The 12781-nt window shown below is 41.4% G+C and overlaps 1 protein-coding gene across 3 annotated transcripts in view; it reads left to right on the forward strand.

The window, feature by feature from the left end:
* The first annotated feature begins 3152 nt into the window (after positions 1 to 3152).
* LOC109928191 (serine/threonine-protein phosphatase 2B catalytic subunit beta isoform) overlaps positions 3153 to 12781 on the forward strand; it is a 71953-nt gene continuing 62324 nt past the window's right edge. For 2 of the 3 annotated variants that reach the window (XM_048616258.1, XM_048616260.1), the window contains exons 1-2: positions 3153 to 3190; positions 4671 to 4747. In XM_048616258.1, coding sequence (XP_048472215.1) covers positions 3168 to 3190; positions 4671 to 4747 — 100 coding nt within the window. In that variant the 5' untranslated portion in view covers positions 3153 to 3167. Of the gene's footprint in view, positions 3191 to 4670; positions 4748 to 8592; positions 8627 to 12781 lie in introns of those variants that run through there. The other variant, XM_048616259.1, reaches the window with a different exon arrangement.

Here is a 12781-nt window from a genome sequence, read left to right on the forward strand (position 1 = left end):
GTAGAATGTTTTATGTTATCTGGTTAATTTTGTTCCTGAATCCCTATTGGACAGTAGTAAGTTAACTTTTTTCTGGAAGATGTAGCACTATATCATGTGAAAATCCTTTTGATAGATAGTGGCAGTCTCTTCCTTGGGTTTGGAAAGGATCTATATGATGAATAGCAATACAATAGCATTGCTGTAGTAGCAATTTACACATGGCACTGAAATCCTCGGAGCAAGCTGGCACCAAATCCATTCAACTTAGACCAGTCAGAGTTTGACAGTATACAGCAGTTCGCTTCCACTGTTATTTTGTAATTTAGACAGGTATAATGTTTAGCAGAGTCTTGGACAAAGTACTTGTTTGAGAACTGGTTGGCAAAAATTCAGTTTGTGACCTTTTTCAGGATTGATTATGCATTACTGCTTAGATCTGCCATTCTACAAATAGCTCTGGTAACTTGGTTCTGATTGTATTTTACTTTGCTTGCACCTGTTGGTAGTTATTGGTGTGTTGGTTGGACATTCATGTTGGGAAGTAGCTGATAGAGCATTGGATGTTGGTGTTTGCCTGCTGGTTAACGCCCTTGAGTAGAACTTCAGTAGTCTCAATCCATTTGCTTCTGTGCAGCGTAAAATCAAAGTCTTAGCAGTTTCATTTTCCCAGTTGCAACTAAGAATGGAAAAGTGTTGTAATAGTACAGCAGCTGCTTGAATATAGTTGGGGCTGAGGCATGTTAATGGTAAAGAAGAGGTGGTTTTACCCTGCTACACCTACTATGAATCTGTCTAAACTGGGAAGCACTACATCAGTTGGTACCAAGATCCTGCAACTTAATGAGCAAGATGTGAAAAAGTCATGTCACTTATCAAATTGTTCAAATTAAATTCTGCCATCAAACTTTCTCTGGTAGAGAACTCTATGTCTTCACATTGAGGATCCCCTGTCCTGTGTGGCATCACCACTGTGCTAAATAGAATATGTTTTGAACTGATCAAACAACTTAAGACTAAGCATGTGTGAGATGCATTGGGCGTTAACTGCAGAATTGTATCCCAGCATTACTGCTGTCTGGTATTTCCTCCACTGCCATTAGAGTCAGGAGATCAACCCTGGTTGAATGAAGAGCACAAGAAGGCATGCCAGGAGGAACACCAGGCATACCCAAAAATGAGGTGTTAAACCTGTTGAAGCCACGGCATAAGACTACTTGCATGTGAAATGCATTAACAGCATGTGTTGGACAGGGCTAAGTGCTTCCACAAGCACTGGATCAGATCTCAGCTCTGCAGCCTTGCCACAACCAGTCATGAGCAGTAGTAGACATGTAAGCAACTCAATGGAGGAGGTGGCTCTGTGAATATCCTGATCCTCAAGGGGGAGCCCACCGCATCATTTCACAAGGTAGGGCTGATGCATTTGCAGCAACCTTCAGTGAGAAGAGTTGACTGGATGATTGATCTCTGTTGTCTCCTGTGGAGATGCCCAGCATCACAGGTATGTTCAGCCAGTTTGATTCACTCCATGTGATAGGGGAGGTACCAGAAGTTGCAAATGCTGATATCAAGGAGCCATTGCAAAACTAGAGTCAATCGGAAAGACTCTGCTGGCTGGCACTAGATCTAGCACAAAGGGAGGTGATGGTTGGAGGTCAGTCATCTCAGCTCCAGGACATCTCTGTAGGAGTTCCTTTTGGGTAGTGTCTAAATCCGAGCCATCTTCAGCTGCTTCATTAATGACCTTTGTTCTGTCATAAGGTCAGAAGTGAAAATGTTTGCTGTGCAATGTTCAGCACCATTTTCGCCTCTTTTTTTAATAAAGCAGTAAATGTCCAAATGCAGCAAAACCTTTACCATATCTAGCTTGGGCTGACAAATGGTTAGTAACATTTGCACTTCATAAATATCAGACAATGACTATGTCCAGCAAGAGAGAATCTAATCATTGCCTCTTGATATTCAATGGCATTACCATTAGTGAGTCCCCCATTGTGAACATCCTGGGGTTGTGATGAACCAGAAACTGGACCAGATTGTCCACATCGGTGCTGTCGCTATGGAGCAGGTCAGATGTTAGGAATCCTGTCGCATGTAAATCACCTCCTGACTCTCAGACTGCCCACAATCCACAGGACAAAAGTGAGGGGTGTAACAGAGTACTCCCAGCTAGCCTTGATGATTAGAACTCCAGAAACTTTATCATCCAGGACAAAGCAGCTCGGTGGAGTGTAACCCACAAATATTTACGTCCTCAACCATCAACAGACAGTGGTAACACAACCATTGTAGTGATATACTGCAGAAATTCAAAGCCACTTTAACAGAACTTCAAAACCCACAACCACCATCAACTAGGACAAGTGCACCAGTTACATGAGAATACTATCACCAGCATGTCCCACTCCAAGCCATTTACCATCCTGCCTTGGAAATGGGGATCTTCTTCCCTACCATTTAAGAACGTTTAAGTTTTAAGATGGCACCTCATAGGTGTTAGGCTCTTTGAGATGGATCATAGCCCAGCCAGTGACAGCCACATCCTGTGAATGAATTTAGGTGGGGTGGAGGTGGGGCTGGGAGCGAAGATGGTGGAAGTACTTGGGAGAACATTTATCTGCATTGTCCTATTGTTGATCAGAATTTTACATCAGGAAATCGTACAGGTACAAGCATGGTCTGTCAAATTGGTGAGTGTGCAGTTTATCAGCTCGATCCTAGTACTTTCATGTGTCCTTCCATAGTTTTTCTCAAACATAGCAAACATTTTAAAGGACATTCATATAAAACTTTAACATTATTAGTATTAGATTCTCATATTAGTTTAAAAAACTTGGGACAGACTTGAGCATAATCTGCTGGCCAACATTCATCCCTTAACTAATACGATTAACTGGTCATTGAATCAAAAAATAACAATGATAACATATTGTTTGCCTTGTTTACTGACAAAGTAGCAGTGATGGTAGTATCAAAACTGTTTGCTGTGAGCTGCTTTGGGTGTGTAAGAATTACTGCATTAATACAGTTCTTTTTGTTTCTTTACCAATTGAGTCAATGGCTGCCACTGTTGATTAGACACTGGCATGAAATTCTCATCTCTTGGATTTGCAGGTCCCGCGCGAAACCAAATCATCAAATTGCCAAAGCACAAAACAGTTCCAAATTCAGGACTACATTTTCACATGGCTACAGAGGTCACAAACAGGTTTGTGTCGTGGGAATTAATTTCTCTTCGGAGGCAGTGGTGCAGTGGCAATGTCATTTCACTAGTAATCCAAAATTAGGGGGATGAGTTTGAGTCTCTCAAAGGTCAGCGGTGAAATTTGTATCCAGTGTATAAAAAAAACTAGAGTTAGAAACCAGATTAATGGTGACCACTATCGATTGACACAAAAAACCCATTAGGTTTGTTAATTTCATTTTTGGAAGGAAATCGGCCATCCTTAGCTTCTCTGGCCTATGCACGACTTCATACCCATAGCAATATGTTTGAGTCTTAACTGCCTCTTGGAAATTAGGAATGGGCAATTAATATTGTCCTGGCCAGTGACACCCACATCCCATGAATTTAAAACAAAAAAAATTGGGGGCTGATGGTGTGTATTATTTTGGCTGCTGTGTAATCTTACACCTTGCAAATCCGCTGACATCGAACTAAAGCTAACCAACAGTCTTGTACTGGAGTACATCTGTTTGTTTCATTTAATTCCACTGATGATAGTTAGAACAGGCAGTCCTTTTTGCAGTCTACAGACTCAATTTGGAAATTTATGTAGGAGTACTTGAAGTCAGATATTAATGTGCATGCAGAGGCTGTCAACATTGATGCAGGGAAATAAATTAACAGAGATTGGCGGAGTAGTCAGGTACCATTTATTATTTTTGTACTGAGGGCATAGGAAAAGACCCTTCAAAGGATGTCGACCAGAAGTGGTGGTACTAGTGGGCTCCTGCAAACTGCCACTGAAACAATGAAAGCAATGATGGACAAGCCTGGGATTGAACCACTGACCCGTGGGCTCTGAGCAATCCATGAAATGTCTGAGGTAGCACAATCTTGAGTGGCTTGGGGTGGGGACAGGCTTGTGTGAAGCTTAATATTATGTTGCTGTTCAACAATATTTGACAAAGCATGCAGTATTTTTTAGTGTATTGCTTCAGTATTTTTATTCTTTTGGATCTAAGTACTGCAACTCCCAGAAAAGATGACACAATTACTTGATGCTATGCTTATCAAAGCAGTTACGAGCACTTCTTGATTCCCAATTCTTATCCTGAGTTAAAATTTGTTGGAATGTTGGTTCCAACTACAGTAAAACTTGTGTCAAGAGTTTGGTTATAGCAGTGTTCAAGTAATTTGTATTATAAACAGCCCAAGATTGTTGATCTGTAACAGAATTCCCAGACATCTGTTTTGTGTAAAATACTTTTTCTTCACTGCTGTCACCTCCTCCATGTTTTCGTCACTCTAATTGCATTTAGCTTGGGGCTAGGTCACTTGGAGAATAACTTTAAGGGGAACAATCTTCACAGCTATGCACCATCCTCCTGTTTCTCTCTATTAGTATGCTGATCTCTATACTATTAGGAAGGATCCCTGCAGTTTCTGCTGCCATTGGTTATATTTATGTCTGATGTCTGGCTTTGAAAATTGCTGACTCCATTGTGATGTGTCACATTGGCAGAAGTGGTGACCGTATGGTGTTGAAGACTGGTTGTAACCAAACATCTTGTATTCCAACCCAGACCAACGTAATAACCAGTAAGTTCATTCTGAAGAAATTGCTTTTGATAAGCAGTTCTAGTAAGTTGTTGATATTACTCAGCTTTAACAATTTGTGAACTACATCATACCTTCTTTGATAGCGTCTTCTGAGCCCACGACCTCTATCCTTGGAAGGACATGGCCAGCAGATGCATAGGGGCATCACCACCTGCAAGTTTCCCCTAAGCCTCACACCATCTGACTTCTTTATTGATTTGTGGGACGTGATGTCACTGGCCAACATTTATTGCCTGTCCCTAATTGCCATTGAGAAGTTGGTGATGAACTGCCTTTTGGAACCACTGTAGACCACAGAACAAAGAGGAATACAGCACAAACAGGCCTTTACACCCTCTAAGCCTGCGCTGATGCATGTGCTGTAGGTAGACCCGCAATTCCCTTGGGGAAGAAATTCCAGAATTCTTGACCCACTGACAATGATGGAATGGAGATATATTTCCAAGTCAGGGTGGTGAGTGGCTTGGAGAGAAACTTGCAGGTTGTGATGGTGTTCCCATGTACGTGCTGCCCTTGTCCCTCTAGATGCAAGTGCTTGTGGGTTTGGAAGGTGCCACCTAAGGGTCTTTGAATTTCTGCAGTGCGTCTTGTAGATGGTACACACCTTTGTGACTGAACATTGATGAAGATGTGAATGTGGTGCCTATCAAGTGAGCTGCTTTGTCCTAGATAGTGTCAAGCTTCATGAGTATTGATGAAGTTGCACATATTCAGGCAATTTGGGGAGTATCACATTACAATTTTGACTTGTGCCATTGTCAATGGTGGATAGGCTTTGGGGAGTTAGAAGGTGAGTTCCTTACTGCACTATTTTATGGCAAATCCAGTTGAGTTTCTGGTCAGTGATAACCGAAGGATGTTGATAGGGCTGTGATTGTTTCTTATTGGTGATGGTTAATGCCTGGCATTTGTATGGCACGAATGTTGCTTGCCACTTGTCAGCCCAAGCCGGGATATTGTCCAGATCATGTTGCATTTGCACACGTGCTATTTCAGTATCTGAGGAGTCGTGAATGGTGCTGAACATGTGTAATCATTGGCAAGCGTTCCCACTTCTGACCTTTATGGTGGAGAGAATGTCATTGAAGCAGCTGAAGATGGTTGGACCTAGGACACTACCCTGAGGAGCTCCTGCAGAGATATCTTGAAGCTGAGATGACTGACGTGCAGCAACCACAACCATCTTCCTATGTACCAGATGTGACTCCCGTTAAATTCAATCTTGCTAGGGTTCCTTGATGTCATACTTGGTGGAATGCAGCCTTGATGTCAACTTTTGCCTTGCATCTAGTATTCAGTACTTTTGCCCGTGTTTGATTCAAGGCTGTAATGAGGTCAGGAGCTGAATGACAGTGACAGAAGCCAAATTGGGCACCAGGGAGCAGATTATTGCTGAGCGGGCCCTGCTTGATATGTGTTAATGACACTTTGTCATTTTACAGATTAATGAGGTAGTAATCATCCATGTTGAATTTGTCTTTTTTTGTTGTCTATAGGACATACTTGGGCAATTTTTCACATTTGTTAGGTAGATGCCAGTGTTGTAACTGTACGGGAAGAGCTTGGCTAAGGGAGTGACAAGTTCTGGAGCACAAGTCTTCAGTACTGTTGCTGGTATGTTGTCAGGGCCCATAGTCTTTGCAGCTTCCAGTGTCATCAAATGTTCCTTAATATCACTGTGGAATGAATCGAATTGTCTGATACTCGGGGACTGCTGAAGGATGCAGAGATGGATAATTCACTTGGCACTTGTGAATATTCATGTGAACGATACAGCCTTATATTTTGCACTTATGTATTGAGCTCTTCTGTCATTTGAGCCTGGGATAAATATGGAGCCACCTACTCTTGTGAATTAGTCATGGAGCTGTACAGCATGGAAACAAACCCTTCGGTCCAACTTGTCCATGCAGACCAGATATCCTAAATTGATCTAGTCCCATTTGCCAGCATTTGGCCCATATCCCTGTCAAACCCTTCCTATTCATATATCCATCCAGATGCCTTTCAAATGTTGTAATTGTACCAGCCTCCTCCACTTCCACTGACAGCTGATTCCATACATACACCACCCTCTGCATGAAAAATTTGCCCCTTAGGTCCTTTTTAAATCTTTCCCCTCTTACCTTAAACCTATGCCCTATAATTTTGGACTCCCCTACCCTGGGGAAAAGACCTTGGCTATTCATCCTATCTATGCTCTTCATGATTTTACAACTTAGCCTTCGACGCTGTAGGGAAAATAGACTCAACCTAATGAGCCTTTCCCTATAGCTCCAACCCTGGCAATATCCTTGTAAATCTTTCCTGAACCCTTTCAAGTTTCACCACATCCTTCCTATAGCAGGGAAATCAGAATTGCGCACAGTGTTCCAAAAGTGATCTAACTAATGTCTTGTACAGCCGCAACATGACCTTCCAACTCTTATACTCAGTGCACTGACCAATAAAGGCAAGCATACTAAACACCACTTTCACTATGCTACCTACCTGTGACTCCACTTTCAAGGAGCAATGAGCCTGCAGTCTAGGGTCTTTGTTCAGCAACACTCCCCAGGACCCTTCCATTAAGCGTATAAGTCCTGCCCTGATTTGCCTTTCCAAAATGCAGCACCTCGTCTTTAAATTAAACTCCATTCTGCCATTCCTGGGTCCATTGGCCCATCTGATCAAGATCCCGTTGTACTCGGAGGTAACCTTCTTTGCTGTCCACTACACCACCAATTTTGGTGTCATCTGCAAACTTACTAACCATACCTCTTATTTTCACATCCAAATCACGTATATAAATAACAAAAAGTAGTGGACCCAAGACCAATCCTTGTGCTACATAGCTGGTTACAGGCCTCCAGTCTGAAAAATAACCCTCCACCAGATTTGAATGCAGTATTCATCAATCCTCTTCGTTACTTTTTCAAAGAACTCCGTTAAGTTAGTGAGACAATTTCTCATGCTCAGAGCTATGCTGATATCCCTAATCAGTCCGTGCCTTTCCAAATACATATAAATCCTGTCCCTTAGGATCCGCACCAACAACTTGCCCACAGCTGATATCAGACCCATTGGTCTATAGTTCCTGGCTTTTCCTTACCACCTTTCTTAAATAGTGGCACCGTGTTAGCCAACCTCTGGCACCTCACCTGTGGCGATCAATGATTGATTGTTGAATTGCCCACCATCATTTATGACTGGATGTGGCAGGATTGCCCAGCTTAGATCTGATCTGTTAGTGTGAGGTTGCTTAGCTCTGTTATTTGCTGCTTAGCTATTGGGCATGCAAATAGTCCTGTTTGGTAGCTTCACCAGGTTGACACCTCATTTTTAGGTGGGACAAAAGATACCCTGGGATCATGATGGTGGTGTCTGGAAAAATGTCTGTAATCGCATGATTCTGAGAGTATGACTGCCAGGCTGTTGCTTGACTAGACTATCAGACAGCTCCCCCAATTTTGGCACCAGCCCCCAGATGTTAGTAAGGAAAATTTTGCAGTATCGACAGGGCTGTTTCTGCCGTCGTCTTTTCTGGTGCCTAGGTCAATGCCAGGTGTATTGTATTCAAATCCCAGTACGGCAGATGTTGGCATTTGAACCTGTGTCCTTAGAACATTAATTGAGTTTCTGGATTAATAGTATAGCGATAATACCACTCGGCCATTGCCTCTCCTATTCTGAATGATATCTTCACTTCACTATATTTGGGTTAAATTCCAGGGGCACCTTGCTAACAACTGTGATGAACCTAATCACACAAGCTGGAACTATTTAAGATGGCATCTCACCATCACCTTCTGTAGGGAATCTAAGGAGTGCAATAAATGCTGGTCTTGCTGGCAGTGTCCATGAAAATCTTGTATAAAGGTGAGTCAATGTTAATTCACCTACTGACCCCTCAAAGCCTCCACATGAGCTAAAGGAATCAAGTCAGGAGTACACTGGAATACTTACCGTTTGTATGGTTGGGGCCATTGCAGTAGCACTTGATACACTCATCCAGGACAGAGCAGTTTGTTTGATTACTCTATATTCATCCCCTTCACACTGGCATGTTAGGGGTGTTGATCTGCAAGATGCATTGCACTCAACAATGTAACGTCACCAGCATTTTCTTCCCTGCGATCTCTACCACTAAAGAAGGATAAGAAATAGGATAACACAGTGTGGAGCTGGAGGAACACAGCAGGCCAGGCAGCATCAGAGGAGCAGGAAAGCTGATGTTTCCGGTCGGGACCCTTCTTCAGAAACAGGAGTTGTGTGAACACCCATCCCCTCCAAAATCCCTTTTATGTCACGCAGCCTCGTGACTGGGAATAGGCAATAAATGTAACGCTGTCAGCATCCTCTACATTCTGAGAAGAAATACTCAGCCCTTGTGTGGTCACACAGCCTTTCAACACTGTCTGGTCAAGGGGTTTTCTGAAAGTTTTCCATATAAAGCTTTTGAATGTTTTTATCAGCTTGCACATATCCAGCTGTTAATGCTAACATGACTTAGTCTTGCAGTTAAATCTCTCCGCATTGGCTTACTCAATTTATGATGCATCTGCATCCTTTAATACATTGTTTCTCTATGCTTTCCTAAGTATGTGTTATAGTAGTGTGAATTTTTGGCTACCATTTGTTTTTCCGAGAAGACAACTTTCTAAAATAGTTTTTGTGATCGATATTGTTCCAACTGGTTGTACATAATGCACCTTAGTTTTTCTTAGTACCTCGCAAGGAAGCTGTCAGTTGAAATTTAGCTGGACTCGATCAGCAAGATACAGCAGCAATAATAATAATGAATACACCTTTGCTTCTTTTGAAGAACAGATTTTAGAGTGTGGTCAGCTCACTAATTCATGGATTCTGCGTCTCTAGGGCATCTTTAGGCAACAGCTAAGTGTCACTTTTAAGTACTTGTGCATAGAATTGCACTTGCCTGTGTAACTGGTTTCCACATTTGCTGCATTGCAAGGTAGATAGATAGATTTTTAAGGCATAGTTATTCAATGAAGAAAACAAAGTGTTGGTGATCCCACACTTCACACTGTCAAAATTAGTAAAGAAGATTGACCATCTGGGTGATGTTTTGGTGAACTCTGGTATTTATGGACCTATACTCTGGCAAGGAAACAGAACTTCTAAAACTTGCATGAAAGGAACTTTGTATATCTGCTGTACAAGGCTAATGCCACAGTAATATGTTATCAGGAATTAATCTTCTCAAATAGCAGCAATATACCACTTTGGTCAGCTATATTCAGTGCTTGGGCTCCTGGGTAGAGTGCATTGTTTTCTAGTGCTCCTTCAAACATGTCTGCACCACATATTTTGTCATAATTACAATATTTCATTCAGTACTGTTGTGGATTTGATTTTTCTGTTTGCCCCTCCACCCCGTGCCATCCCACAGCAAACGTAGAATACAATATCTGGCCAGATCCTCCCCAGCAATGCAATTAGAAACACTATATTCCAAATGTTATAAGATACAGTAAACAATCAGCCTTTTGACTAGTTTGTATTTTTGGCTGCAATGATGCCATCTCGCAAAGTTGTGATTGATGTAATGCAGCAGCAGGGGATCCCCAGTAAGGGCGTGCTTGGTTTCCCAGTGCTGCTTCTGTCAGTTTCCTTCGTGGGTTTTGAATAACTGGTTTTGTGGTGGAGATGCAGAATCCATGGAAAAAGAGCTTGGAAATAAAAGGCTTGGAGTGAAAACATGAAATTCTAGTACAGCACTCGTCACAGCCATCCTGAGGTGCCACGTTTTGGATAAGATGTTAAACCAAGCCCTTGTCTGCTCAATGGATATAGTGTAAGTCTGAGGGAACAGGGGAGTTCTCCAGGATGTCCTGGCCAGCCTTTTTTTGACACTTAATATCACTAAATCAGATGAGAGCTTGCTGTGTACACATTGGATACAATGTTTCCTGTGCTGCATTAGTGATCGTTCAAAAGTACCTCATTAATGATAAAACATTTTAGCCTGTCTTGTGTTTGTATTAGATGGCATATAAATTGACCTGTCCTCCCCCTTCCATTGTCTAATACAGTCTGCTCCTGATGACATAGTCACTTTTGCAGTAAAACATTTAAATTAATCATTTGTTTGAGGGCAATATAACAACAACAAAAATTCCAAAATGGAAATTGGTATTTCTTCATTTTCTTTGGGTCAAAATCATGAAACCACACTTGTCATACTCTATGGGAAGGCCTTTCACCATTTAACACTGTAACAGTTTGAGGATAAGTGCACACTCCTACTTTGAGTGAAAGGAAAGATGGGCAATAAATGCTGGGCTTAACAGAGCAAGCCACGTTCCAAAGAATATATTTTAAAATTAGTGTTTTAAATTTTGTTGAATCTGTCAACTTTGAATTAATGGCAAAGCGGATACTTTTGACATGATTTTTGTAAAGTCGACTTATGAAATTGAGGTTAAGGGCCTCTGAAGTCTCAGGAAGGAAATCTTATTTGCACATAGCTGTACTTCACTCATCTGAGTATAGGCAGTTGCTTGTGATTGTCCAACTAACATCCCGAACTTGGTGAATCCACAAATTTGCAAGGGAAACAATTAATGTGTAAATACTGAATTTTAGCAATACATTTCATGGTGCTTGAAAGAAGAGACAAGTATCCCTTTTTTCCACAGTTGCAGATGGATGGCTGAAAAGGAGTTCATTCCTTTTATAGTAGACATTTCTAATCTAGTTTGCAAAGGGCATTTATTATTTTTATGCTGATCCAGTCTTTGCCTGTAATCTGAACATATTCAATACATTGTCTGAATGATGACTTGGCTGTGCATTTTCTATGAACACAAGCTTTTTGAGATAACAGTTGGAAAAGGGCTGTGCAATAAGTATGTACAAATGCAAGCATTTTGCAGTTGCCTTCTTATTTTAACACCTGTTAGGGGGTGAGCCCATATCACTCACTTAATTGTTAATGTTGTTCCAACTACCCATCTCATCTTATTTGGTAAACAGCTAAATTGGGTGTGTCTGCCATGTGTTTAGAGATGTTGCAAAGTCATGTTTTCTATTCCTTTATAATCTCTCAGTCAGAAACTTTGTTCTAATTGTTAATTGAGAATTTATATTGGCATGCCTATACAGGAGAAATTTGAACTCTGTGTCTTGTCTCATTGTCAGAATTTAGTAAGGTGAATCTCGCCCCATAAATAATTCTTTGGAAGTGCAGGCATTGTCATGGAGGCAAAAAGACAGCAATTCTGCAAAAGGCAAGACACTACAGGTAGCAAACGAGATGAAAAATCAGTTCAAGATAAAAAGGTGTAGAGCTGGATGAACACAGCAGGCCAAGCAGCATCAGAGGAGCAGGAAGGCTGACGTTTCAGGCCTAGACCCTTCTTCAGAAATCTGAATTTCTGAATCTGAAAATCTGAATCAGATTCTCCAGCATCTGCAGTTCCTATTATCCCTGAAAAATCAGTTTATCTGATTTTTGTCACTGATAGTTAAGAGATGTTGGTCAGGACACCCAGAACTCCTTATTCCTCTTCAAGTGATGGCATGAAATGTTTTTCTTCCACTGTACAGACAATTGAGCCTCAGATTAATAGCTTTTCTGAAAGATGGCACTGCCAATTAATGTTAGCCTAGAATGTGAGTTTAAGTGCGAGAGTGAGACTGAATCCACAGCCTTGCAATTCTGAAATTAGTGTGAAACGAGCTGAGTGAGGCTGGTGTGAGTCATATTTAAGAGCTTTCTTTGGGAAAGCATCAAAATTAGCCAATTTACTAGCGAAGGTCTGAAAATATATTTGCACTAAAAAGAAGCATTCTTAAGGGTTTGTATCTTTTAATGTTTTACAATTAGAATTATTGCCTTAACATCAAGGCAGTATTTAACTAAATATGGCATCAAGGAGACTTATGAAAACTGTAGTCAGTGATGATTCAGGGGGGGAAATCTCTCTCTGTCTGTGTCTGTGTCTCTGTCTGCCTCTCTCTCTGCCTGTCTGCCTCTCTCTCTGTCTCTGTCTGCCTCTCTCTCTCTCT

Source organism: Rhincodon typus, chromosome 34 (genome assembly GCF_021869965.1).
Source record: "Rhincodon typus isolate 14 chromosome 34, sRhiTyp1.1, whole genome shotgun sequence".
NCBI lineage: Eukaryota > Metazoa > Chordata > Chondrichthyes > Orectolobiformes > Rhincodontidae > Rhincodon > Rhincodon typus.